General features: G+C 42.5%; 2 protein-coding genes across 4 annotated transcripts in view; both read left to right on the top strand.

Moving 5' to 3' along the window:
• Positions 1–9,923, top strand: part of LOC115081982 (putative methyltransferase DDB_G0268948) — a 58,683-nt gene extending 48,760 nt beyond the window's left edge. For both annotated transcript variants that reach the window (XM_029586222.1, XM_029586221.1), the window contains exons 6-7: positions 6,622–6,759; positions 8,053–9,923. In XM_029586222.1, the coding sequence (XP_029442082.1) occupies positions 6,622–6,759; positions 8,053–8,143 (229 nt within the window). In that variant the 3' untranslated portion in view covers positions 8,144–9,923. The remainder of the gene's footprint in view (positions 1–6,621; positions 6,760–8,052) is intronic.
• An 8,578-nt stretch (positions 9,924–18,501) lies between these two features.
• Positions 18,502–26,138, top strand: part of LOC115081983 (putative methyltransferase DDB_G0268948) — a 95,181-nt gene continuing 87,544 nt past the window's right edge. For both annotated transcript variants that reach the window (XM_029586224.1, XM_029586223.1), the window contains exon 1: positions 18,502–19,089. In XM_029586224.1, coding sequence (XP_029442084.1) covers positions 19,054–19,089 — 36 coding nt within the window. In that variant the 5' untranslated portion in view covers positions 18,502–19,053. The remainder of the gene's footprint in view (positions 19,090–26,138) is intronic.

Genomic DNA, 26,138 nt, shown 5'->3' with positions numbered 1-26,138 from the left:
CAGTGGCCTACATCAACCGTCAGGGAGGAACCAGAAGCCAACAAGTGTCTCTGGAAATAGACCTCCTAATGTCGTGGGCGGAAGTGGATCTCGGCCATCCACATTGCCAGGAAAGACAACATCACTGCGGATTACCTCAGCAGAGAAAGTCTAGACCCAGGAGAATGGAAGCTGTCGACCGCAGCTTTCCAACTGATAGTGAACCGTTGGGGAACACCAACCATGGACCTTCTGGCAAACCAGTCCAACGCCCAAGTGCCCAGTTTCTTCAGCCACAGGCGGGAACCTCAGTCCAGGGAATCGATACCCTGGTACAGACCTGGTCACAGGAGACTCTGTTATATGCCTTTCTGCTGTGGCCCCTCTTGGGCGCAATCATTCACAAGATAGAGCACCACAGGGGACCAGTACTTCTTGTGCCCCTGGACTGGCCAAGAAGACCGTGGTATGCAGACATGCGAAGACTACTGACAGGGACCCCCCTGCCAATACCTCCACACACAGACCTGCTCCAACAAGGACCAATCCTCAACGAGGATCCAGCTCAATTCTCTCTTATGGTCTGGCCATTGAGAGGACTTGCCTGAGGAAGAGCAGATACTCGGGGGCTGTAATTGACACCTACTCCGAGCACGCACTTTCTCCACATCTCTAACATACATAAGGATTTGGAGAGTATTCGAAGCCTGGTGCGAGGACCATGACATCATACCACGCTCAGGCAAAATTCCTGCGGTCTTGGAATTCCTACAGAATGGCCTACAGAAGGGATTGTCCCTCAACTCCATCAAGGTACAGGTGGCCGCATTGTCATGCTACGGAACCAAGAGTGAGAGCAACAGCATAGCCTCTCACCCGGATGTCTCCCGCTTCCTGAAAGGAGTCAAGCACATCAGACCACCCCTAAAGTGGCCGGTACCCCTTTGGAACCTCAACCTGGTCCTAGATTTCTTAGCAGGAGCCTCCTTCAAGCCTCTCCGCAGCCTGTCTCTCTGACTATTAACATTGAAGACGGCCTTCCTGCTGGCAGTTTGTTCAGCCCGTCGTATATCCGAACTACAAGCACTGTCCTATCATGAGCCGTTCTTCAGGCTCACCCTGGGAACCATCCAGTTACGCACAGTTCCGTCGTTCCTCCCCAAGTGGTGTCTCACTTCCATCTCAACCAAACCATCTCGCTACCATCACCAGATGAGCATAAGAATTTGGAAGAGGCTCGAAGTCTACGCTACCTCAACGTCTGCAGACTCCTATCCAGATACCTGGAAATGTCGGAACCCATATGAAAAACAGACCAGCTATTTGTCCTTCACAGCGGGAAGAGGCAAGGGGAAGCAGCCTCGCAAGCAACCATAGCCCGCTGGATCAAAGAAGTCATTAAGGCGGCCTATGTAGAAGCAGGCAAGCCGCCGCCTCTACAAGTCGAGGCCCATTCGACTAGAGCCCAGGCAGTGTCCTGGGCGGAAACCAGGATGCTGTCACCCGCCAAAATCTGTCTGGCGGCAACATGGTCCTCCATCCACACCTTCTCCAGATTTTACCGCCTGGATGTTCAGGCTCGGGAGGACACAGCATTCGCAAGGGCAGTACTAAGTGGGTCACGGGCAGCCTCCCACCCTGTTCGGGAGTAGCTTTTATACATCCCATTGATCCTGAGTCCATCTGCTACACGCTAGGAAATGGAGAAATTACTTTCCTGATAATTTCGTTTTCCTTAGTGTAGACAGATGGGCTCAGCATCCTGCCCACGGCTGCCAAGCGAGTGATTCACGGGTAAGCCATGCTTTCCTCCAACAAGGACACCCATCCTATCGGGTGTCGACGTTTCTCGGGTGAGGGCACTGGTGGTCTCCAGCTATATCCAATTCAACTGGTCCAAATTGATTAAGTTAACCAAGTTAAACAAGTTTTATCAAGTTATTCAGTCATACATATATCCACAATGCTTTTCGAGGAGAATTCTGAAGAGCTGCACTTCCTGCAGGGGTATATGCACTAGGGCTGACGTCAGATTGAAATCTGATCCGTCTCCAACTGCTATCAGGAGTACATTATATCCATTGGTCCTGAGTCCATCTGTCTACACTAAGAAAAATGAAATTATCAGGTAAGTAATTTCTCCATTACTTCAGTATAAAATGCTGGGTTATCTTCCATAAATGCTAGCTTGAGTATCCATAATCGCTTGGAAACTTTGGAAAATTATTTTACAATCAAAAAACTGAGCACTGCACAGTTTGGATTACAAGCCTTAGCCTTCTCTCTAGAGTAGACAGAAGCCCATAGACAGTGCATCCAACTTTATTTCTTTTGATAGCAATAGTTTGGGAGTTGCCATTGCCAAACAGACACTATTCAGTTGGCTAGCAGATTGCATTTCCTCTTGTTATGCCCTGGCAGGACTGCATCTTGAGGGTCATGTCAAAGCTCGTTCTGTCAGAGCCATGGCAATGTCTGTGGCCTACTTGCAAGCAGTTCCCATGGAAGAGATCTGCAAAACTGCGACATAAGAGTTCTCGCCACACATTCACATCTCTCTATTGTCTGGATAGAGATGGCTGACATAACAGTAGGTTCCGCCAGTCTGTTCTTTGGAATCTCTTTTGAGGTGTAGATCCCAACTCTCCTTGCCTAGGACCCATTGTTTGGGTTCACGCTGTCTCCCCCTCTGATTCCAACAGCCATGGTGTTGTGCCCATTGGTGTCTGTTGGTCCCCTTTTTTGTTGGGGAACTGCCTGTAGCTCGGGATTCACCAACGTATAAGGACTACCATCCTGCTTGTACTTGGAGAAAGCAGAGTTGCTTATCTGTAACAGGCATTTAAAACTGTGTGATATTGTGCGTTATGGCTTCGCAAAGTGTGAAGCCAGCCCACTTTTTTGGAAATCCTGCCCCGGACTCCTCCCCAATCCCTCCCCTTTTAAAAATTTGCATCGCACCGTGCATTATGGCATGTATCGCGTGCGTTAACATGTTTTTGCATGCAAAAATTCCATAATGCGATTTGAACAATGGCCCTATTAGATTGGGAGCCCTCTGAGGACAGAGAAATAACTACAGTACCTGAATGTAATCCACTTTGAAGACTCAAAGCGGAATATAAAAATCTAATAAATAAAAATAAATAGATTTAAATAAATAAATGTCTGCTTCCCCCTATCCTGAACGCAGGATGTCCCGCTGCAGCCTCTGAATTAGAAATGGCCTTGCAAGATTTAGGTCAATCTGGAAAACATCCAATAAAGGACATTCTCTAGTGGACTGAGTCCTACCAGTAGAAAGAATTACTCCAGGAAAAGAATACTTACTATGGCAACACATGGTGGACTCATCAGCAATGCATGTGGATTATCAGTCTTATATATGCCAGATTTACTGGAGTTGGCAGGTGGAGCCATATGGGGTTTTGCTCCTTGTCCCTCTTTGTCCTGGAGGAACAACTGCAAGGATGTGATTTGAGAGGCAGCAAGGTGCTACTTTCTCCTTCAGTCACGCAATATGAATTCCTGGTGCCTGCATTTTTATGTCTAGTGCCATCCCTAGAGTGATACATTATCAGCATTTAAAGAGCCCACATTGGGCTGTGCTGCTTATGCACAGTTGAGGGGCATTTGTGCTCTTTGATTCTAAACAGCAAGCTTTAGAGAAAAAAAGGTAGTGGCAACAGTCTTATTTCAGCCTCCAAATATGTCAATTTGTATATAGCAATTTTCTTTCATGAGTACTGATGCGCATCCCTGTTCAGAGGAGGAAGTATGTAGGGATTCCTCATTTAGAAGGCACTAGGCCAGCCAGTGTGTATCATACAAGCACCTTCTGCAGCAGTCATGTTGAATGTATGAATGCAGAATCACATCTATTATAGTATAACTGCTGGAGATGTAGGGTGTGGGTTAGTGGTGGAGCCTGTGTGACAGATAAGTCTTCAACAGTGTATACCCTTGAATTGCTGACCTATATAGGAGATTGAGGTCATGACAGCAATACAGAGTTTGAGGTTCATATGGTATGCAAAAAAAAAAAAAAAGTATGTAGCTATTGGCCTGTGAATGCTATCCCTACATGGACAGAACACATGTGAATGAAAGACTGACTAAAGATTTTGCAATTGGTAAGAAGTATAATTTTTTATTCAATGTGGTATATTCTGGCCTTGCATGCCAGCAATTTCTTATGCTCTGCAGCTTAAGGCACTAGCAATGTTTTCTGAGAGGCCTGGAGTTTTCCCTATTGATTCCTCAGGAACTGGGGTGAATAAGTGTTTCAGAAAGTATATAAACATGGTGGTTTGACAATAAAAGTCCAGACAAGCATTTTGGATTGCTCGGATATCACAGCCCAGGCAAGCTCATTGTAGTTTCCTTGCCTTTTTTTTTTTTCTTTTTCTTTTCTAGGAGACTAACATCACCAGAGTGACTTTGCATGCCCAAAAAGGGATAGCTAGGCTCATGCATAGGGAAATGAGGCACATAATACATTTTGCAGCTTGGAGACCAGCAGGCCCTAAATATCTCCATTTAATGCTCACTTTTCTCTATTTTCAGTCCCATGCAGCCTCTACTACAGCTTTGAATAAAAACTTTCACTCTCTCCAAATGCTGGCATCAAAATAAGGGAATTAACCCTTGATAATAGGTAGTATGGATATAGAATAGTAAAACTATATTTATATATATATTTTTTTTTTCGCCTCTTGCTCTTTCTGTTCTTATCTTACTCTGTTTATCTCTCACTCTCATCTCCAAGTTCATCAGTTTTCCTTTATCTTTCTTTTGCTTTTCATGCTGTTATATTTCTCTTCTGATTATAACTTTTTCCTGTATAGTTTTCAAATTGACATTTATTTGGCCAGTCTCAGACGTTCCAGTGTGCTTTCATTTATCATTCTTGTAGCAGGACACTACATGAATTAGATTTGACATTTTAGACAATAGCAGTGCATGTAATAAAAAGAAAGTATGACTGACATGAGGTGTGAGATAGCCAGCACTATGATCAATCACTCTTCAAAGCCAAGAGATGACAGATTTATCTGAAAAATTCCGTTCTTGTTCTTAGCATTTGACTGTATTTCATGAAGTCCATAATTTTTAACAAGGCTTGTCATCATGAGTACTTTCCATGTAAAAACATAATTATAATTGTTCTGTTGTGTTACTCTTAATGCATTTCTTGTTTGCTACCCCACCATCATTCCCTCCAGGGCCCAGTTGAAAAAGAAGCTTTTGCTTAATCTGACTTTCTTAGTACATTACGTGTATATGCATGGATTTTTTTTGTTTAGTTTTGTCACATTAGTTTCCCTTCCTGGAAAGGACTAACACACCTCCCTGCTCACACCCATATTCCTGTCACCAGTGTTCTAACTCTTCTCAGTATAATATGTACTTTGCTCAAACACAAATAATCTTGTCACCCAGATGTGTAAATTGCAATAAGCTAGCTATACTTAAATGAATAAAAGTGTTTAAGTTTCTAGTCATTTTTATTTATTATTTAATCGTCTTTACATACCAATAGCCGTTTTTACATCGTATCGGTTTACAGGGAAAAGGGAAACAAAGCGCCTAAATATATGGCAAAACAATTACATGGAAAAGCATAACACATAAACAAATAACTTTATCACATAACTTCATTACATATGACATGAAGTTATTTATTTATTAAGTAGGGCCCCTGGTGTCCCATGATTCTGTGGCTATGGGAAAGACTGAAAGATCTGGGCCTTCCCAGGAATTGCCCATTCGCCACCAGTGGAGGCAGTGGTAGCAGGCCTGTATGTCTTCCCCCCCCCCCCCCCCCCCAACGCAATCCTAGCTTGTTTGCAACAATGCGACAGGTTGTTTCCCCCTACGCACATGTACACAACTCTTGCTGCTGGGCGTGGAGTGTTGTGCTTTGCTCCAGCAGAAGAGCAAAACAGTGCAGCCTGAGGTGCCAGAAGTTGAGATGTGGATCCCTTGCTCCTGGCAGGGGAGGAGAGGGGTGGTGCAACATTTCAGCACTGTGAGTGGGTGGGGGAAAGAGGGCAGCTTACTTTGAATATTTGGCAAAAATCTGGGTAGGGGATTTGGCCTACAAACCAGGGACGTCTACTATATTATGACAGGGGGTGCAGGAATTATTGGCCAGACAGGGCCATGTAAGATGTTTTAAAGGAGGCTATCAGGCTGCTGGCCCTTTTACTTCATTATTTATTTATTTATTTATTTATTTTAATGTTGGCACTACTTAACCGGATAGCTTTTAAAGATATCTGGCCATACAAGAACGGATAACTTAAAAACCTGCCTGGCTATATTGAAATTTAGTTGGTTAGGTTTTAAAATTATCAGGCTACATATAGCTAGATAATTTTAGGCTAGTATATTCAGTGGGACGTCTGTCTACCTAATTTTAACCAGGTAACTTGTCCACTTAACAGCTTATTGAATATTGGCCTCTACATTTTTTAATGTGCAAATAATGCAAAATTATGTAGAATTCCCACAGAATTTTCTAGCTCTTGCCACAAAATGTTAAAAAATCTTACACACCGCTGGGGACACTGGTCATTAAGAAATAGTGAAACATTATTTGCACTTCTGCATTGTTCATACTTGTTTCTTTTCCTGTAGAATTACCAAGATGGTACATAAGTTGCGTATGCCTGTGGCGGATCTGATGGGGTTACTTCAGTCTTTCTCCATGTTTCAAACCTTTCTTCAAAATGACCCTGAGGCAGCAAAGCAACTCCTACAAAAGACTGAGCAACGGTAATAAATGGCATAAACATCGGTGAACAGGTCATGGTTACTGTAGTTACAGTGTAAGGTAGGGTCCCTGTAGAATTCCTTTCTATGGTTGTGCAGACATTACTGTGAGAGCCTAACATCCGATGTCCCACACGTTCTGTGCGTCAGAATGTCAGTGTACTTGGACATATTGTGAAAGGGGAGGGAACCTTACCAGTTACATACTTGCATTCTGTTTATGGGCTATGTCAGTTCATTTTCTGGGCAAATGCAGTTATCAGGCCTTATTTATTTAACCCCTGTTGATCAAAAGGATAGATTATGCCACTCTATGACCGAACAAGAATGAAATAAATTGCATGTAAAATCATCTGGCATTGTAATACTTTTTTTTTTTGTCTATTATGTAATAGATTCAGAGAGTCTGTCTGGTTTTTTTTTTGTTTTTTTTTTTTAAAGCTCAGTTTGAGTTTAAACAGTCACAATAGCCATCAAGAAATCCTGCCCATGGACAAACTTCTTGGATTAGAAGTGGAGTTGAGAATGGCAATTGCAGATTAAATCAGTTTGCTGGTTTCTATTTCTAAGTATATTGGTATAAGCTCAAAATGGAAAAAAAAAAGAGGGCAACATGAGAGATTTTTGTGTAGTACATTTCAGTCAAATTGTAGCCTTTAATCATGGTGTTACTTTGTCACACAGCGCAGGAATGATATTGCAAGTATTTTATGGCAAGTAAAAATTAAGAGCTGCAATCTAGATTGGCTATTGGCTGCATTAAAACACTTCAGATTGTATTTTACCTGTATATTATCAAACTTCTCAAGTGCTTGGGTCATTTCAGACTTTGGACTCATTTCTCACAGCACACTCAAGACAGATTGTAAATGCAAGGTAGAACTTTTATTGTGTGTTATGCTGTTGGGGTAGCAGCAGCCCTAAAGAGATGGTCCCCAAACACTCCTCATATTATCTCAGGATGAAAATAATGAAATGCTCTTATTTCCATCCCTTTACTCTAGACATACAGATGAAAAGGGCACATCTTTCTCATGTCAAATTGTTTTAATAAACCCAAATCCAGTGTTTTGATTTCAAGAGAACGTCACTAAAACTGAAGCATTTAAATCTTAAGTTTATTAAATTAAAAAAAAAAAAATATATATATATATATATATATATATATATATAAATTTTTTTTTTTTTTTTTTTTTTTTTAAAGGTGTGCCTAGTATTTTGTATAATATTTTTTTTTAAAGATCAAGAGCTCTGTTTCTTATCTCAGTTCTGTTTCTCCTTTTCTTTTGTTTGCAGGTTTCTAGAGATCATGGGTGTTTCTTCTAATGAAACCATAGTAGAAGTCTGGGCGAAGAACTTCTGTGTTCTTGCTTGCAAGTCAATCTAAGGAAAAAAAAATTAGGCCAAACTCACAGCTTGAAAAAAAGGAGCAATTAAATTTATAGTGCCTTTAATTGGACCAGATGCCATCATTTTTATACTTATGTATTCATTCTCTGTCATCTGTCAATCAAATTTGTGTGCATTTATGTCTGTGTATAAATAAGGTGGGGTATGGGGAGGAGTCAAGATGGCAGCCTAACGCCGGTATTGCTCTGCTCGGTGCGCTTCTTCTAACTTTGTTTCAGCGAACATATCGTCAAAATGCCGGCGAAAAGAAAGGGGGAAGTAAAAATCTTCCCCTCGGAGCCCCCACCTTTTTCCAGGACAGGAAACGATTGCGCAGTGCCTGGCAATGGCTTCACTTTTGGGGCCGGGAGTTCCAGCTGCTGAGGTGAGTGGAGGAGAGCTCACCGAAGTGTCCCTGAGCCCGCTTGACGTCAGACCGCCACCGCACGAGCGGGAGGGGCCGCGGCAGCTTGTCAGGCAGTCACGGCGTGCTCTCTCTTGCCCCCTGACACAGAGGGAGCCTCTGCGGGGAGCTTTTTGGCTCCAGAAGGGCTGGAAACTGCAACGGGAAGACCAGGACAGTTCTCCCCTGATGAAATATCTTATGCAGCAAGCGGTGGAGTAGAAGGTGAGAGAGGCTGTTGGAACCAAAATAACCCCCCCAAAAAACCCCTTTGCATTGATCCAGAAACCAGCCATAGTTGCTCTCGATTCAATTTGGGACTTTGTTATAAATATGGCCAATGCTGTTTCTGATTGTTCTCTCAAGATTTCCTCACTATCACAGCAGTTAGAAACATTTTGTAAGAACAGCTAGCTTCAAAACCAGGAAAATCAGAAAAAAATGTAATCATATAGAAGAAGAGATGAAAGCAATTAAAGGAGTACAAAGCTCTCTAATTCAGGATGGTGATATCCTGAATAGAAGAATTGAGTACGTTGAAAACAGGCTGAGTCATCTGAATCTGCGTCTTCTAAATTTTCCAAGGATGGTGTGGGAATTGCCACATTTTACTCTGAGATATTTCCTTGAAATTCTTGAATTTTCTTCGGAACTGATTCTCCCCCCTTGGACAAAGTATATTTTTTTCATCTGGTTCAAGATTTCAAGTACAGACACAGGCTGTTGATTTGAATAACCTTACAGATTATTTGGAGTCTTCCAACTATGAAGTAACAGAAAGAGCTACGCTACTGGTTTCTTTCTTAACTGATAGTGACTTGAGTGCAGTTATGAAAATATTTTAAGAAATCTAATGTCTTATTTATGGGACAATCAGTGAGAATCTTCCTGGACTTCTCCAAGACTACTCAAGAAAGAAGGAAGGGTTTCTTAGCCCTGAGGCAGGAAACCCTGGCCCTAGGAGCGTCTTTTTTTTTTTTTTTTTTTCTTAAGATACCCGTGTAAATGTCTGGTCAAGTTTAGGGGAGATAACTTTGTATTTCTCGCACCAGAACAACTTGAAAAGTTTATTGAATCAAGGAAAATACCATCTGCTGGAATCAATGCTCTGACATAAATTTATTTACCTAGCCGTATTATGCCTTGTCATTTCAAATATTTGTTTCTTGTATTCTCCTTGATTTAAATCTGCCTCCCCCTTAGATTGAGGTCTAATGGATACAATGATGTAAAAATGGGGAAGAATAATCCTTTTTTTCTTTGTTTTTTTCCTTTTAACATTGTTGCTTATGTGATGTATCATGTTTCTGTAGCAAAGAGGATTCTTTGTGAAATTATATTTTGAAATTTCAATAAATAAATTTAAAAAAATAAATACGGTGGGGTATTTGTTAATTTGTAAAAAGATGAATCCCTCAGCAAGGACAATGTAAGAACTGATATGAGGCTGAGCAATCCTGGTCTTGGACAATAAGATCAGAACCTTTTCACAACATATTGTATGGATGCTTTGAGAAAATTTTGTGTAAAGCTAGACTAGTTTGGCAGTGTAAAGAAATAGATAATTACAATAATGACTGTGCTGTGCTCAGGCTTGTAGGATTAGAGATTGCACTCATTAGACAAGTAGGACTAGCCAAGGCTGCTTTAAAAAAAAAAAAAATTTAGAACATTATATTTTCCATACTGGGTCAGACCAAAGGTCTATTACGTCCAGTATCCTGTGTCTAATAGTGGCCAAGCCAGATCACAAGTACATGCAGGATCCCAAGGAGTAGATAGATTCCAAGCTGCTTATCCCAAGAATAAGCAATAGATTTCTGCAACTCTACCTTTAATAATGGTTAATTGACTTTTCCTCCAGGAACTTGTCCAAACCATTTATAAATGCAGTTACACTAATAGCTTTCACCACATCCCTCCTCTGGCAAAGAATTCCATACTTTCATTAGGTAGTGCAGCATTGAGACATTCAGTATTGGCACGCGAGTTCCAAGATTCCTGTCTGCAAGAGCATTGTGTGAGTAGCAAAAAGTCCTTCCTCAAGGTATGGTCACACACATTCTGATTTCATCTGGCGTTTTGGCATGGTGACTCCCAGGATATGATGTGATGTGCCATACCAAAACACCAGATGAAATCAGAATATTTGATCATACCTTGAAGCACATCAGTATCTGAAACATGGAGCCGTATTGTGACTATAGGGGCAGATACAAAAGTTTGTTTCATTGCAGATGTGATTCCTATACATCAAGAAATTAAATTAAGATAAGTGAATATTTTATTTTTATTTGAAAAGTTAAAAAATAATAAATGTGGTTTTGAAATGACCCATGATTCTATGTAAGGCAGAAAATAAAGAATTGTGAAAGCATTCTATTGATGATGCCTAGTAAGAGTCACATTTAATTAATAATAATTTTGGAGGATAAGGAGTACTTATGGTGTAATAGCATAATATAACCATCACACAACATTTCAATATTGAGGACTCTCAGATCAGCTACAGTGTACTTAATTTCTGTTGATTTATTGTTAGGTCAAAAGTAATATACTTTTATATTGTATAGAACTAATTTTGAGTAGTCTCATTTTTTCTGACATGTTCTACAGTCAGTCTAGTCTTGTGTCTCTCTCTGGTTATGTGATTTTGTTTGCCCAGTACTAGATTGTAAATTCAAATGTTGAATATGTAAAAATGAATATCATTTCACAGTGCAGATGTACTATTGACATTGAAACAAAAAATAGGAGTGGCAGATTAAAATTGTAAGACCCATCTAGTCAGTTATATTTATTATCACTGTTTTACACTTTAGTTTTAGAATAGAAGATACTTGCCTTTCACTATGGTAATACACTGTTTTTAGAAAGTTCCTTCTCTGTCTATACTTGCTGTTTTTTAAAGTTATCAAATGCAGTGGGGCAGAAGTGTCGTATTAATACTATCACTCTGATGGTATACAGCTATGCATATTAGCCAGCCACTCTCCACTAAATAATTATGCCTATGGCTTAAAGCACAGAGCATAAATCATATACCAGTATGAATGCAGAAAGCATGTTTGTTTTTTGTTTTTAGTAATCTTTCAAATAAAATCAATATAACATGCCAAAGTACTTAGCTGATATCAAAAGTACAGCTGGAATAGGTGCCAACAATGCTTCTCAAGAAGGTGTAGGGAAAATGACTTGACCAAGCTGCAGAGGGCAGGAACTCAAACTGCAACTTGTAGAAACTGCCTGACTTTATCAGTGTTTCGGGGATGGTGTCTCCTGCTTCAGGGGCCAAAACTGGTCAATACTAAAAAGAATAAAAATCTGAAAAGATCCATGCCATATAGATAATAAGCAGTACAAAACATTTCTTATTAAACAGCGTTCAGCCTTACATCACTCAAGATGATTTCATCGGATGAACCATTTAATATACAAGATGGGGAAATAACCACCAATGAAAACATTTTATATTAACTGAATTCAAATTAGACAGATTCTGATTGGATGAATGTAGCCTTAGAGGTAGATTTTAAATACTTGCGCGGCCTCGGAGGGAACTTTCCTTCGCACTCCCCCGGCCCTATCTAACCCCCCCCTAACTTGGCGCGCGTCACCGGCAGCCCCGCTCCGTCCTCCGGTCCTGGGGGCTGGTCCGGAGGCCTCGACCATGCCCCCTCCCGCCCCTTTTCGAAAGCCCCGGGACTTACGCGTGCTGGCGCGCGTGGGCCTCTTAAAATCCGCCCCTTAATATCTAACAAAGTCTGAAAACTCTTACAAAAAGGACATAACACTTTCAACAATCCTACCTCGACAATAGGAAATTCACCGTGAAAATAGGCAATGCTCAGTCCTCCCACTACGCCCTCGCCCAAGGAGTCCCCCAAGGCTCCTCCCTCTCTTCTACCCTCTTTAACATTTACCTCACCCCCTTGTACAAACTCTTATCAGAACTTGGCCTCAAATTCTTTCTCTACGCTGATGATGTGCAAATCATCATACCCATTCAAGACTCCCTATCTGACACCCTTGAATCCTGGGGAAACCATCTCGCTGCCATCAACTCCTTACTTACCAACCTCCACCTTGCTCTAAACACTGCCAAAACTGAACTCCTCCTCATATCCCATCACCCCCTACTAATCCCGCACTCTCAATTGACTCTGCTATCAAGATTCCTCATGCACAGCCCTGCGCAAGGAACCTGGGGGTCCTAATCGACCAACAACTGAACTTCAAAAAACATATCGGTGCCATACTCAAAGAGGGTTTCTTCAAACTTAAAGTCTTAAAAAACCTGAAACCTCTCCTTCACGCTAGTGACTTCCACACTGTCGTCCAGGCTACACTGGCATCCAAGATGGATTACTGTAACTCCCTCTTTCTTGGCCTACCCTACTCCTCCTTAAAGCCCCTCCAAATGCTACAGAACACTGTAGCCAAAACCCTCTCCAACGCTCACAAATACGACCATATTTCCCCTATACTGAAGGACCTACACTGGCTCCCTATTCCCTCCCGCATCCTCTTTAAATCCCTGACCATTGTACATAAAGCCTTATATTCCCATCACTCCAACTGGCTGGCAGATCCCCTCCAATTTGCCTGCTCGAATCGACCGACAAGGACCACTAACAAAGGGGTCCCTCCATGTGCCATCCCTAAAGAAAGCACACCTCACAGCTACAAGGGATCGGGCGCTGTTCATTGCTGGACCTATGCACTGGAACTCACTCCCAACCCACCTCAGACTTGAACCTTGCATCACCAAATTCAGAGCCCAGCTCAAAACCTGGCTATTCAAACAAGCCTTTCCCCAACACCCTTGATGAATATTGAATTGTGATGGATTATGACCTTGTTCTTATGACATTATAGTTCACTTGTTGTTTGTTCCTATGCTTCTCTGCTCCTTATGGTTTTTTGTACCCCTTACCCTTCCCCTGTTACTTGTAATTTCCGTTGCTTTTGTTCCATGTAAACCGAGGTGATGTTTTGACTAACATCGGTATAGAAGACTTTCAAATAAATAAATAAATAAATAAATATAAAAATAAATCAATGTGTTTGTTTTCCTTATTATGCCTCATTGGAGCCACAGTATTAAATGTAAAAATCCACCTATATTCTCATAGGGGTAGACTTTAAAAAGGATGGTAGGGTACATGTGTGCGTGCTACCCGGCATGCACTCATGTACGCCCAATTTTATAACATGCGCGTATATGTGTTAAAATCTGGGGTTAGCGCACGCAAGGGGGTGCACAATTGTGCATCTTGCGCGTGCTGAACCAGCTCTGAGCTGCGCTGCCTTCTCCCGTTCCCTACCCTTCCTACCTTTGTTGATTTCTTTTTATTGTTGCAAAACTTACTTCAGCCCTGGGGCTGAAGCAAGTTGCGCGCGCGATCCCAAGCACAGCGGTAAATGGCCGCTGTGCCTGGAGCCTCTGGCCCCCGACCGCCCATGCCTCGCCACCTTCCCGCTCCTTTTTGCAAGCCCCGGGACTTAGGCACATCACCTGGCCTTTTTAAAAGAGGCCCGGCGCACGTAAGGCCAGTTACACGCGTAAATCCTTGAAAATCTGGCCCAAAGAATCAAAAATTACTACCATGTCAACTCCTGCGGGGTTTCTCCAAAACTGAAAATCATAAATCTAAGGTTTGTTGTAGCACTTTCCAATGTGAAACGAGAGGAATCTCTATGAATTCTCCTCATATATTACTTAGACGTTTCGTTTCATTACATTTTTCTTATGTACAAAGGTGAGAACCCATGGATCCATCCATCCATATTTTTATGGAGCTGGTCAGAAGAGATTTAACATCCTAACGGTGGGGATCCAAAGAGGGAGTGAAAATTTTGCCATTTGATAACCTTCTGTAAACTCTGATTATGATTAAAGCTGTTGATAAAGGTAGAATGATTGTCGTTATGAATGCCAAAGATTATTTTTTAAATTGAAAGCCATCTGAAAAAAACTTTGTTCTGCCTTAACTGATGCTCCTACAGGAGATCTTAAGCAAAAGATAGCCCTAGCTCAAGAGCATCATCAATCTCGAAGACTGCTTACATTTTAAAGAATATCATTTTTTTACAAAAAGTTTCTGGTTTTCTCTGTAATGTGTATTTTGCCAAAAAATCATAAAACTTCAGTTAACCCACCAGCCTGCACAATTATTTCTTCTTGTGGGAGTTTACTGGAACCATTTATCTATTTTTATTGAGAAATGTTTGAATTCTTTTACTCTGCAGTTACTGTTGCGATCCCGGTCACTGCCTCAGTGACCGGGCTTTTACCTGCTCCTAAAGCGCAGCAGTCCCTCGGGTCCCGGGCCTCTCAAACCCGCAAGAATCAACGTTATTTTAGCCAGCAGGATCGATGCAAGGACACGCCCCCTGATGACATCAGAGGCTGGTAGGAGGGACACGCCCCCTGATGACGTCAGAGGCTGGTAGGAGTTTTAAAACAAGTTCCAGGAACTGTACGTTGCCTTGCAACGAGAATCTTTCACTGAATAGCTTGTTGCCGTTTGTCGTCTGGTTTCTGACCTTTGCTGTCTGTCATCAGATTTCTGCCTGCCTGCCTGCTTGGTTCTGATTACTGCCTGATATCTGGGTCTTGAGTTCCTGCTAGTCATTTTGATTCTTCATCTGTCTGATTGCTATCTGTTCCCACTCCGGTCCGTGACTCCATCTTCAGCCTGCTTGCCTCCTGTCCTGACTCCGGTTCCTGACTGGGTTCTTGTTTTTTTTCGCCTAAGTCCCAGCGGCCCGGGTCCCTACGGGCTCCTCCTGGGGGGACCTCGGGCTTCCAGGGTGAAGACTCCTAAGTCCTGGCGATCCGGGCTCCCACAGCTCCTCTGGAGGGGTCGCAGGATTCCAGGTGAAGCCCATCCGCCCAGTGTGATTCTGCCTCCCGGCCGTTTCTCCGAGTCGGTCGGCCTAAGGATCCACTTCTGGATTTGGACAGTCATAACAGTTACCTTCATATGTCCATGATTCTGTGCATATCCTCACTATTTTGAGGAGTTTATCTGGGCCTTTTTAGTGTGCTTCTTTATACTAACCTCCTCAGGATGAGACGATTGAGATCAGCCAGAAGGCTTTGGACAAAACTTGAACCAATAAGCGTACCTACTCACGTCCTATGCCAGTTTGCATCTTTTGCTCTCACGGAGAGTTTTTCCCTGCTTTGATGGAGAATTCCTTCAACAAATTAAAGGGACCATGATGGGTGCCTCAATGGCTATAGACATGGCTAATTTATATGTAGGTGAGTTCAAATATACATAGATCTGAAAATGACTTTTTTTTTTTTTTTTAATTTGATCAAACTTTGGAAATGAGTGATATTTTTATTTTTTTGAGAAGATGACATTCTTTAGAGGTATTTTTTACATGACTGACTTTATTTATTGCTTTTATATACCCTCAAGCTGTAGACAGTCTTAATGGTGTACAGTAGAATTAAGTTAAAATCAAAATACAATTTACAAAAATATAATTATATTAAAATAAAAGTTAAATATAAGAATATATACATTGATGTTACATAATGACCATAAAACGATTCAAAAAGAGCATATCTGACTTAAGTCTTGTGATTCTAATTAGCAGTTTATATCTAAATACAGTGTGCATATTGTGGCCTTTTTTGGATATTACAATCATTCTCACTGCTAGAGGATCCCAGGTTTCCATTTTTTCTGAAGCCTACTGGCAGAAATATCCTATAGCTATTTTATAGTTGTTGCCCTCAAATTACATGCAAAACTACCTTTTGTGAAGTAAGGGAGGACCCAGGAAACAAGACTGTAGTTAGTCCAAAAGAGCCAGGAGGCAAATGTAATGGAATAAGACAAATCTCCTTAGATTTACGACTCCTTTATTTAATAAAGAATCCAGTGTAGAAATTTAAAATATGCCCAACTCAGGCCAAGTTTTGCCCAATCTCGGGGCTGTGTCAGGGACTACAAAAAAAGTTTTAATAAATAAATTAAAGTATAACTATATATCAATTATTATGTGATGTACCATATATGGTACATCACATAATTATAATAAAAATATGCAGACAAAAACCATGTATAAGGTACATACAGAAACATAACAGTGAACAAAAATAATAGTTAAGACTCCAAATTATACAAGAAAAGTGTAATAAATGGAATCAATTAGCAAGGCCTGGCCACATGCATAAGCCCTATATTTTACATGCGGGGGCGTTTGAAAATTTGGCCATCAGTGTTTTATTCAGCATTGGAAGTTGCTTATCTGGCTGTTGTGGTTCACTGGGGAAAGCCCTGATGCATCGCCATGCATAATTATAATAGTCTACCTCCCCTCCGCGCGCCAACCTGAAATCGCACGTCCAAGTGGGCGCACCGGGTAGCGCGCCAATACCTTTAGAAAATCTACCCCTAAGGTTATATTCGTCCAATTAGTATTCAGTCTATATAACATTTGTTTGCTTAGAATTTAGTTAACCATCTAACAATGAAAAAATTGTATATTTCCCTTCTCGTATATAAAATGGTTGATCTCTTGCATCTATCTTGAGTGAGTTAATGCTGAGACCCATTTGTTTAATGAGTAAATATAATTGTACTTTCTGTCTAAAAGTTATCTATATGACCTGTATCTTTTTTCATTATTTTAGTGATGACCATTTTTGGCCCCAGAAGCAGGTGACAACACCAAAACGCTTGCAAGTTGGATGAGTGCCTTCAGGCTGCTGCTTGGCTAAGTTGTTTTCCCTGCATAACTTTGACCTGCCTTGAGTTATTCTTGGCGCCTATTCCAGCTGTGTCATGATACTGTTTCATTGATTTTATGTGCAAGATTATAAAAAAACCCCCAAAAAACCTATATAGGCTGTCTGCATTCATACGGGATATGGTTCTACTTTATGGTTTGTGCCATAGCCAAAATTAGCCTGAAGCATGGTTGGCTAATTGTGCTTAACTTTGATAGCAGTGTGACATTATTAATCTTGGCATTTCTTGTTTTGCATTTGACTTTATAGATAGTGGATTGGCAGTTTGGGCTTTCCTTTAATCATATTTTTCAAAATTATGCAAACTGAGCATATTCTTAACACCTTCCTTTATCCCAAGATTTTTCCCTGTTAGAATACTCATTAACAGGTAGATTTTGAAAGGTGCGTGTGCTTCCTGCTGTGCACCCATGGGCGCGCCAATTTTATAAAATTGGGCCACGCCCACATCCGTGCCAGAATTTGTGATCACGCGCAAGGGTGGGGGTGGGGTAAAGGTCTGAAACTTTTTTGCGTGGCAACACATCCCAGGCTTCCCCATTTCCCTCTGTCTACTCCAAATAAGGAGCAGACTGGGCAGGAGCTTCCCTACCCTAACCTCCTTCTCCTCCCAAACTCGTAATTCCTACCTTTTTTTTTTTGGGGGGGGGGGGGTCCTCCTCCAACTCACTTCAGAGCCCTACCTGAAGTAAGTTGCGCATGAGGCTCTGGGCCCGCGATCAATGCCGCTGTCCCGGCCCGCCCCTTGCAGGAAGGCTGGCATGTATGCGTGGACTGGCCTTTATGCGTGTGGCCGCGCCTTTTTGAAAATAGGCTTGACGCGTGTAAAGGCTGGATTTTATGAGGGGGGTGGGGGATTTAAAATCTGGCCGTAAGTGCACAGTTTGAAATGCCTATAGATCATTCTTTCAACTCAATACACCACATATTTGATTAAAAAGCCAGGAGGAGAAAACATTTCTAAATTGTGTATATGGTCAAAATAAGTTAACTTGTATACTTCACAAATATAGTAGCATTTATTCATCTATATAAACTTTTTTTTTTTTTAAATTCCCCATTTTGTAATGTAATATTTGCTTTCTTTTAATCATCCTAACAAGGCCATTGACAAACTGAAAAACTTAGTCACACTGACAGTACTACCCCACTGCCTTTAGCTGCTGCAGTTCTCACTTGGCCCTTGTACAAAGTATGGAAGTGTTTCAAACCCAACTAAATCAACTTCCTCGGGCAAGCATAAATTCAGTCAGCAGCTTATAGCATCTAAAACTTATAAAGAAGTAAATAAGAGCACTTCTTGGCCCTGGTTTCTGCCTACACTTACTCTTTCCTTTTTATTTTATCTATCCTACTTATCCTCTCTTACCATTCATTTCTCCTACATTAAAACCAAGCCAGCCCTTTAAAGCAGTGGTTCTCAGTCTGGGACTGGGACTCCAAGCAGCATGCAGAAAGATCATGGCGTAGAGGGAGAGGCCAGCAGAATGCTAGCATTGCCCCCCTAAAGCAGCCAAGTTGTGCTTTTTTTTCTTATTCCTTTGGTTTTCTCCTGTCCTCTGTCACTGCAAGAAAAGCAGCAAACTGCAATGAGGAAGCTAGCTTGAGAATACATGTTATTAGTGACAATTCCTTTCCCTAACAATGTTTCATTTTACAGAGAGAGCACCACAGTGAAAGAGAGAAGATAGAGGAAGAACCAAAGCAGAAGGGAGAAAGAAGAATAGGGATGAGTCCTGGCAGAGAGGATGTGGGAATGGAGGAGGTAAAGATCCTGGAGAGATAATGGAAACAAAACATGGCAGAGTGATTAGATGCAAGTCTGATTTTAGCCCAGGTATTGCCCTATGAGGGAGTGGGGGGTGGGGGGGGGGTGACACCTCCTCCATCCTCTTGCTCTCAGGCACTACAGCAAGCACCTGAGCAATCATAGGATATATCTGCAACAACCTGGAGATACAGAGGATTGGTGGGAGGTGCATATGCACAAAATTTCTCACATATGCACACTCACATTTTCACTCTTAGGCACATACATTCTCCCATACAATCAAGTTCAATCTCTCCCACTCCCACTTCCTCACATGCCCACTCACTCCTTTCCCTCTTCTATACATACTCGCATCCAACAGACTGGGAATGCATGTTTTCCCATATCTGGATATTAGCTGGTCAAGAGCATATTTCGGGCAGGGGCCATCCGGTCCATGCGCTTGACTATTCAGATGGAGTCAGTAAGGTTCATTCTCAACTACTCAAAGTCCATCTCGGTCCATCACCTCAATTGGATTGCAACAGAACCCTGCTAGATAGACTCTCTTGCCCCAATGACTGGGAGGGCATCCAAGGCTGGTTTGCCATCTGACCTAGACAAGGAGCAGAACAGAGGCACCTTTCAGTTGCAGGGGAATGCAAACAAATCTACATCTGGGCTCCCCCAGAGGCAGAAAATCCAATTCCTACCCCCTGGTCCAAGGACCACTCGAGTCTGAAGGCTTGACCTGGCCTGTCCACTATCACTTTCTCCATTCTGGCCAGGTACATGGCCCTGAGCACCATCCTGTGAGCCAGTGCCCAAGACCAGATCTGGATCACTTCCTGACACAGGAGGTATGATCCCGTGCCTCCCTGTTTGTTGACATACCACATGGCTACTTGCTTGTCCAGTCTGGATCCAGACAATTTTGTTGAACACCCGATCTCTGAAAGCCCATAGTGTGTACTTGATTTCCCATAGCTCCAGGAAATTGATTTGACAAGAATGTTCCTGAGTGGACCAAAGTTCCTGGGTGCCAAGCCCACCTCCATGAGCTCCCAGATTAGAGAGTACCCGCTACCAGGAAAAAGAATCCCAGAGAGGCGGGGTGACTCATGCAATCCTGGAGGCTCTGAGTGGCTTGGTGTCACTGCGACCTCAGGATACATTGGGCTCTGCGCATGTGTAAGCGTGCCAAGGGAGTGACATAGGCGGTTGCGGTCATGTGACCAACAGCCTCAACGTGTGCCAAGCTGATTCCTGCTGGCTCTGTCGCATCTCTGTCACAATGGTCACCAAGCCTTGTTCTAGGTCCCTTATTTCTCTTTGATTTTCTTTTCCTTCCCTTGTAGTTGTTGTAATTGTCCCTCCCGATGCAGTCAACATGGCAAAACATGGTCCACATACTGCCTATGTATGTTTGGATTAATAAAAATTGGAGGTCCCACTGCCTTTGAGAGATTGTCTCTTATTTTAGAGGACTGGACCCTTACCTCTCCCAGTGCTATATCCTTATTCCAAAGTAAATGTGGATACATGTTTAATTTGATAAAGTTTCTATATACAATTCCAAAAGCTAGTGTCCTTTCTAGAATTCAAAAGTTAAAACAGCTAATGTGTCTTCCCTTCCTTTTTGGGCAGAATTAATTTGATTAAAAAGTTAGTATTGCTGAAATTGTGTAATCCAAATAGGTATGGCAACACCCACATTCTATGCCCCAGGAAAAGAACATTCTTTGAATAAAAAGAACAGATGCCAGGATCATGTTGTGATCTTATTTAAATATGAATGTAACAAATAGAGTAATTTTAGCTCCACCTTCTTCAATGGATATCTCTAATAAAAAAAAAAAAAAAAAGCTAAACCTAAACTATCATGAGATATAGAATCAACCCTTTGATCCATCTCTGATTTTCCCCATGTTTATGAAATGATATGAAGTAAACTTTACTAGTGGGGGATGAGGGGGAAAATAATTCACTGGGGATTTTTTTAATTTCACAAAGATCTTTTTAAATATGCCTAAGGGACTTCCAATTGAATTCCTGGGAAAGTTCAAGAAGCAAAGATTTAAATGCCTAGGGTGGTTCTCTAGCAAATCTACTTTCTGGTGCATCACTAGCTTATCTTGCAGCAACGCACCAGTAAATGATTAAGTTCTTTGTTTTTAATTCCAAATCTTGTATCTTCCCAGAAATTTGCTGCATGGAGCCTTAATGCAACTGTACCTGTCCTTGAATTTTAAAGCACATAGTTTCAAGGTCAGAAGAACACTTTGAAATTGACTTCTCCAGCGTGGTCAAGGGAGTCCAATTAGATCTCAGGTAATAGCAGGTTAGAAGATGATAATCCTAGTTCCAGGCATGCTGTAGTGACAGCAGCAGAGATAAGAACATGTGTTCTTACTTCCGCTTTAGTTTCACCAATTGGTCTTCAATCCATCTGGTTCAAACCTGGCAGGGATGTTCCAATCCCGTCTTCTTGCTCTAAGCCAGTGTTTCTCAACCTTTTTTCTTTTTGGGACACACCTGACAGATGGTTCTCACATGCATGACACACTGACCCATGATCGTCACAGGGCTAGATGTAAATGTACAGTTTGCATCCACGGGAATCCCCCTGGCCCACAATAATGGATGTAAAGCAGAATTATGACATTCCCCATACAACTCACCCTACAAAAAAGATGTTCTGGTGTCATCTCGGTAACAGCAACTCAAACTCCTTCTACTTCCAGGCTCAATAGCCCTACTTATGAAAAGACAGCAGTTTACCACCAATGCATGTCCTCTTGAGAAAACACAACAAATAAGACTGATACAAACGCTTACATGCTAGTAAAATATCGCATCTCGGTAACACACAGAACCAACCTAACATACTCCCAGGATCTGTAGTAATGCACATAAACTAATCTGCACACAGTTACACCTGTGTTATGGAATACATGCAAACAGGAGCAACCCTATCTATGAAAAGGCAACACTACAAATATTAAATCAGGCCCTAAAAACCAATACACCTCTTATTAGGAAAACACAACTAGCAAGCAGCTATAGATCCCCACACAGAAATAATTGTAAAACTATACTAATAGCCGAAGAATGAAAGGATGGAATCGGTTAAAATGGACTTTATTGAAACTTGCCCGACTCTGGTCGAGTTTCGCTCTTCCGAGCTGCCTCAGGGGCTTATTGAACCAAAATCTTGGCTCTATATACTTGCGCTGCTTTTCAAGGATGAAGGAACATGAGTAAACACACCGAATCCTGACTTGTCATTTGCGATTCATGAGTCACTTGTGTGAGCAGTGTTGATGCGATTCTTTGATGAACTAGCACCCGGTCACACACCGCTCTAATAGACGCAAATCGCAAATGACAAGTCAGGATTCGGTGTGTTTACTCATGTTCCTTCATCCTTGAAAAGCAGCGCAAGTATATAGAGCCAAGATTTTGGTTCAATAAGCCCCTGAGGCAGCTCGGAAGAGCGAAACTCGACCAGAGTCGGGCAAGTTTCAATAAAGTCCATTTTAACCGATTCCATCCTTTCATTCTTCGGCTGTCCGCTACATTGGATCGGTTACCGGTTTGTTTTCTTAAACTATACTAATAAGCAGAATAAATGTTTCAAAACAGCTATTAAACATTCTCCATACACAAATAAAATATTTCAAAAAAGCAGACATCACATAATATTAAATAATTAAAATGGCAGTCAATCAAGAAAAATAAACTTAAAAAGCCAACTTTACTTACCCCCTCTAGCAGCTCTCCTACTCCCCTTCCATGCAGGCCGCGGCACACACCAGAAGCAGCAGTAGAAGCTAAGCTCTATACTCATGGTCCTCTTCCTTAGTGCCCATGTCTCTCACTCACACACACACACCATACCATGCCATACACACACACAGGCTTCCCACTCCCATGTTCTACTTACATATATGGGCTTCTCACTCTCATAATCACTTTCTCTGTCACACACACACACACACACACATACTCGCCAGTCTCTCACTCCCATGCTTGTTCTCTCCACATGCACAGACTTCTCATTCCCATAATCACTTTATTTCTCTCTCTCACACACCAAGTCACCTGACCTCTCTCATACATACACACACAGGCTTCCCACTCTCATGTTCTCTTTCAGATATACAGGCTTCTCACTCCCATGCTGTGTCTCACACACACACCCAGGTTTCTCACTCCCATGCTCACTCTTCACATGCACAGGCTTCTCATTCCCATAATCACTTTCTCTCTGTTACACACACACCAATCTCTCTCTCATTTCTATGCTCGCTCTCCACGTGCACAGGCTTCTCATTCCCTGAATCACATTCTTTCTCTCACATTCACTAACACCAGTCTTTCTCTCTCACACAGTCACCTTTCCAACCAGTCTCTCTCTCTCATGCATGCACACACAGGCTTCCCACTCCCATGTTCTCTCACATAATCAGGCTTCCTACTCGCATGCTTTCTTTCATACACACACACACCCCACATCACCAGGCTTCTTACGCCCATGCTTTCTCACATACCCACACATACACACACACACACACACACCAGTCACCTCCCTGAGCAGTCACTTTCATCGTCTCTCACATATACACACACCAGCTCTCTGACCAGTTTCTCTCAATCACACACATGCTCTCAATCACACGCAGGCTGGCTGGCTGCTTCTCTCTCTTTCTCTCACTCACTTCCTCTTTCTCACCCCCCCCCCCCGAGCACAAATAGTAGCTGCAGCACCCGCCTCCTCCAGCCCCCGCAGGCCAAGAAAGAAGAATCCAATCGGCCGTGGGAGGCTCATGCTGCTGTCTCCTTTCCCGATTACTGGCTGCTTCGATTGCTCGGGGGCTGATGCTGCTGCCGCCGCTGCTATTTTTCCACACGGCATGGCTCTTTCTCCTTCCCACGCACCGCGTATCACTTCCTGTTCCGAGTCACGGGGGGGGGGGCGTGGGAAGAAGAAAAGGCCAGCCGCATATGCCACTGCTTCTTCTACCACCGCTGCTGTTCCCACTGGGCTTGAACGTACTGATAGCCCGGTAGCAACTGCAGCAGGGAAGGAAGAGCAGCAGGAGGGACCAGGAGCACACGACACACCTGCCGGTGCTTGGCAACACACTGGTGTGTCACAACACACCGGTTGAGAGGCGCTGCTCTAAGCAATGTCCATAGGAATATTTAAGGAAAAAAATTGTTTGGTTTCAATTTTTATTACTAGGTTTTATTCTAATTTGGGTTTTGGTTTATTTAATGATATTGCAGTGAGTCATTTACTGATCCAAAATAAAAATTGTCTATATTCAGCCACTGGCTCAGTAGGAAAGTTATTTATTCTTACAATTTATAGCTGTATAAACAGTTACCATAACAAAAGTGGTTTACAAATCCACATTCATAATAAAAACAAACCAAGACCATGAGCAAACATCTCTGCCAGTCATGTTTATATCCCTTCACCATCCTACACACACGGGCAGATTTTAAAAAAATACGCGAGCGTGTACTTTTGTTCGCGCACCCGGCGCAAACGAGTACACTGGATTTTAATAGATACGCGCGTATCTTTTAAAATCCGAGGTCGGCGCGATAGGGGGTGAACATTTGTGCACCTTGCACGCGCTGCCTGTTCCCTCCGCCTCCCCCCACCTTCCCCTCCCCTCCCTAACCCACCCCCACCCTTATCTAAACCCCCCCACCTTTATCATAAAAGTTATGCCTGCCCGAGGCAGGCGTAACTCGTGCGCGCCAGCCCGGGAGCAGTTTCGGAGGCCTCGGCCATGCCCACGGCCCCGCCCCTGGATGACACGCCGCCGCGACATGCCCACCCGACATGCCCCCCACACCCCAGGAAAGCCCCAGGACTTACGCGCATCCCAGGGCTTGTGCGCGCCGCCGAGCCTATGCAACATAGGCTCGGCACGCGCAGGGGGAGCTTGGGGCAAGTTTTCGGGGTTTACGCACATATCTTATGCACGTACCCCTTTGAAAATTTGCCCCACAGCCTTTATCCCTAAAAATGGGCTGGCATAGCTATAATTATCAAGGTCGTATAGTCTCTTAAAGATTCTTATAAGGAAATTGATGAACCTTAATCAGCTTCCAAAATTTCAAATAGTTCAATTCACCCATAGAACAAATTTGTGCCAGTCTCTGGGCCAGCTGGTATAATGTTTGAACCAGGAGCTGGCAGGACAGGAGAGAGGATTTCTGTTGCCCCTTTGTACATTGGAGACCCCCACAGATGGGATAAGTGGGGTCAGGAAAGGGGAAATGGGAAGGCTTATGGAGAAAGTAAACTTCACTTCTCAGTTCTTTTTAATTGGCATTGTCAAAAGTCAATAAATAAAACAAAATTCAAAGTAAAGGAAGTTTTTTTTGTTTTTTAAAAAATCAAAATGTTTTATTGCATTTTTAATTTTGTTTAAAAACTAATGCATATCTATAAATGTCTATCATCATGCATTTCTTCTTGCTGTACTACCAACCTTAAAATGATCCAACTTCAAAAGTGGAACAAGATGGCATCTTGCTGACAGGTTTGGTTTGGAACCTCCTTCGTTTGATTTCTGATTTCCTTTTACCCATGCTTGATACTAAATGAAAGGGTCGAGTTCAGGGGAGTTTTCCAGTTTTCTCCCCCACTGACCCATTGCAACAGAGGATTGAAAGTTTTCTCACCCCCACGACTGAACCTTTGGATGCCGGTTCCTTGGCGGCTAATATCAGGCAGCAAGCCGCATTGCTACCGGACCTTCAAACAACTTTTAACTGTGGCGTATCTATTACTCTTCCTTCTCCATCCAGGATAAGATCAACGGAAGAAACTCTACATACTCTTTTCCCTAATTCTCAATGGGGCCTTGATACATCTGGAGTTGCTTCTTCCACTGCTATCGCAATGTCTGTGATTCAGGAGACCGCACAGCGTGACCCACTGCCATTGAATGAGGCATTTGCACTGTTGGGTGAAGTAGTCTTGTCAGATTCCAGCTTCCAGGCTTTGACTCCGGTTGCAACTGGAGCCACCACAGGAG

Source organism: Rhinatrema bivittatum, unplaced genomic scaffold, assembly GCF_901001135.1.
Source record: "Rhinatrema bivittatum unplaced genomic scaffold, aRhiBiv1.1, whole genome shotgun sequence".
Taxonomy (NCBI): Eukaryota; Metazoa; Chordata; class Amphibia; order Gymnophiona; family Rhinatrematidae; genus Rhinatrema; species Rhinatrema bivittatum.
The sequence above is the reverse complement of the archived record's forward strand: the minus strand, read 5'-3'. Positions and strand labels throughout refer to the sequence as shown.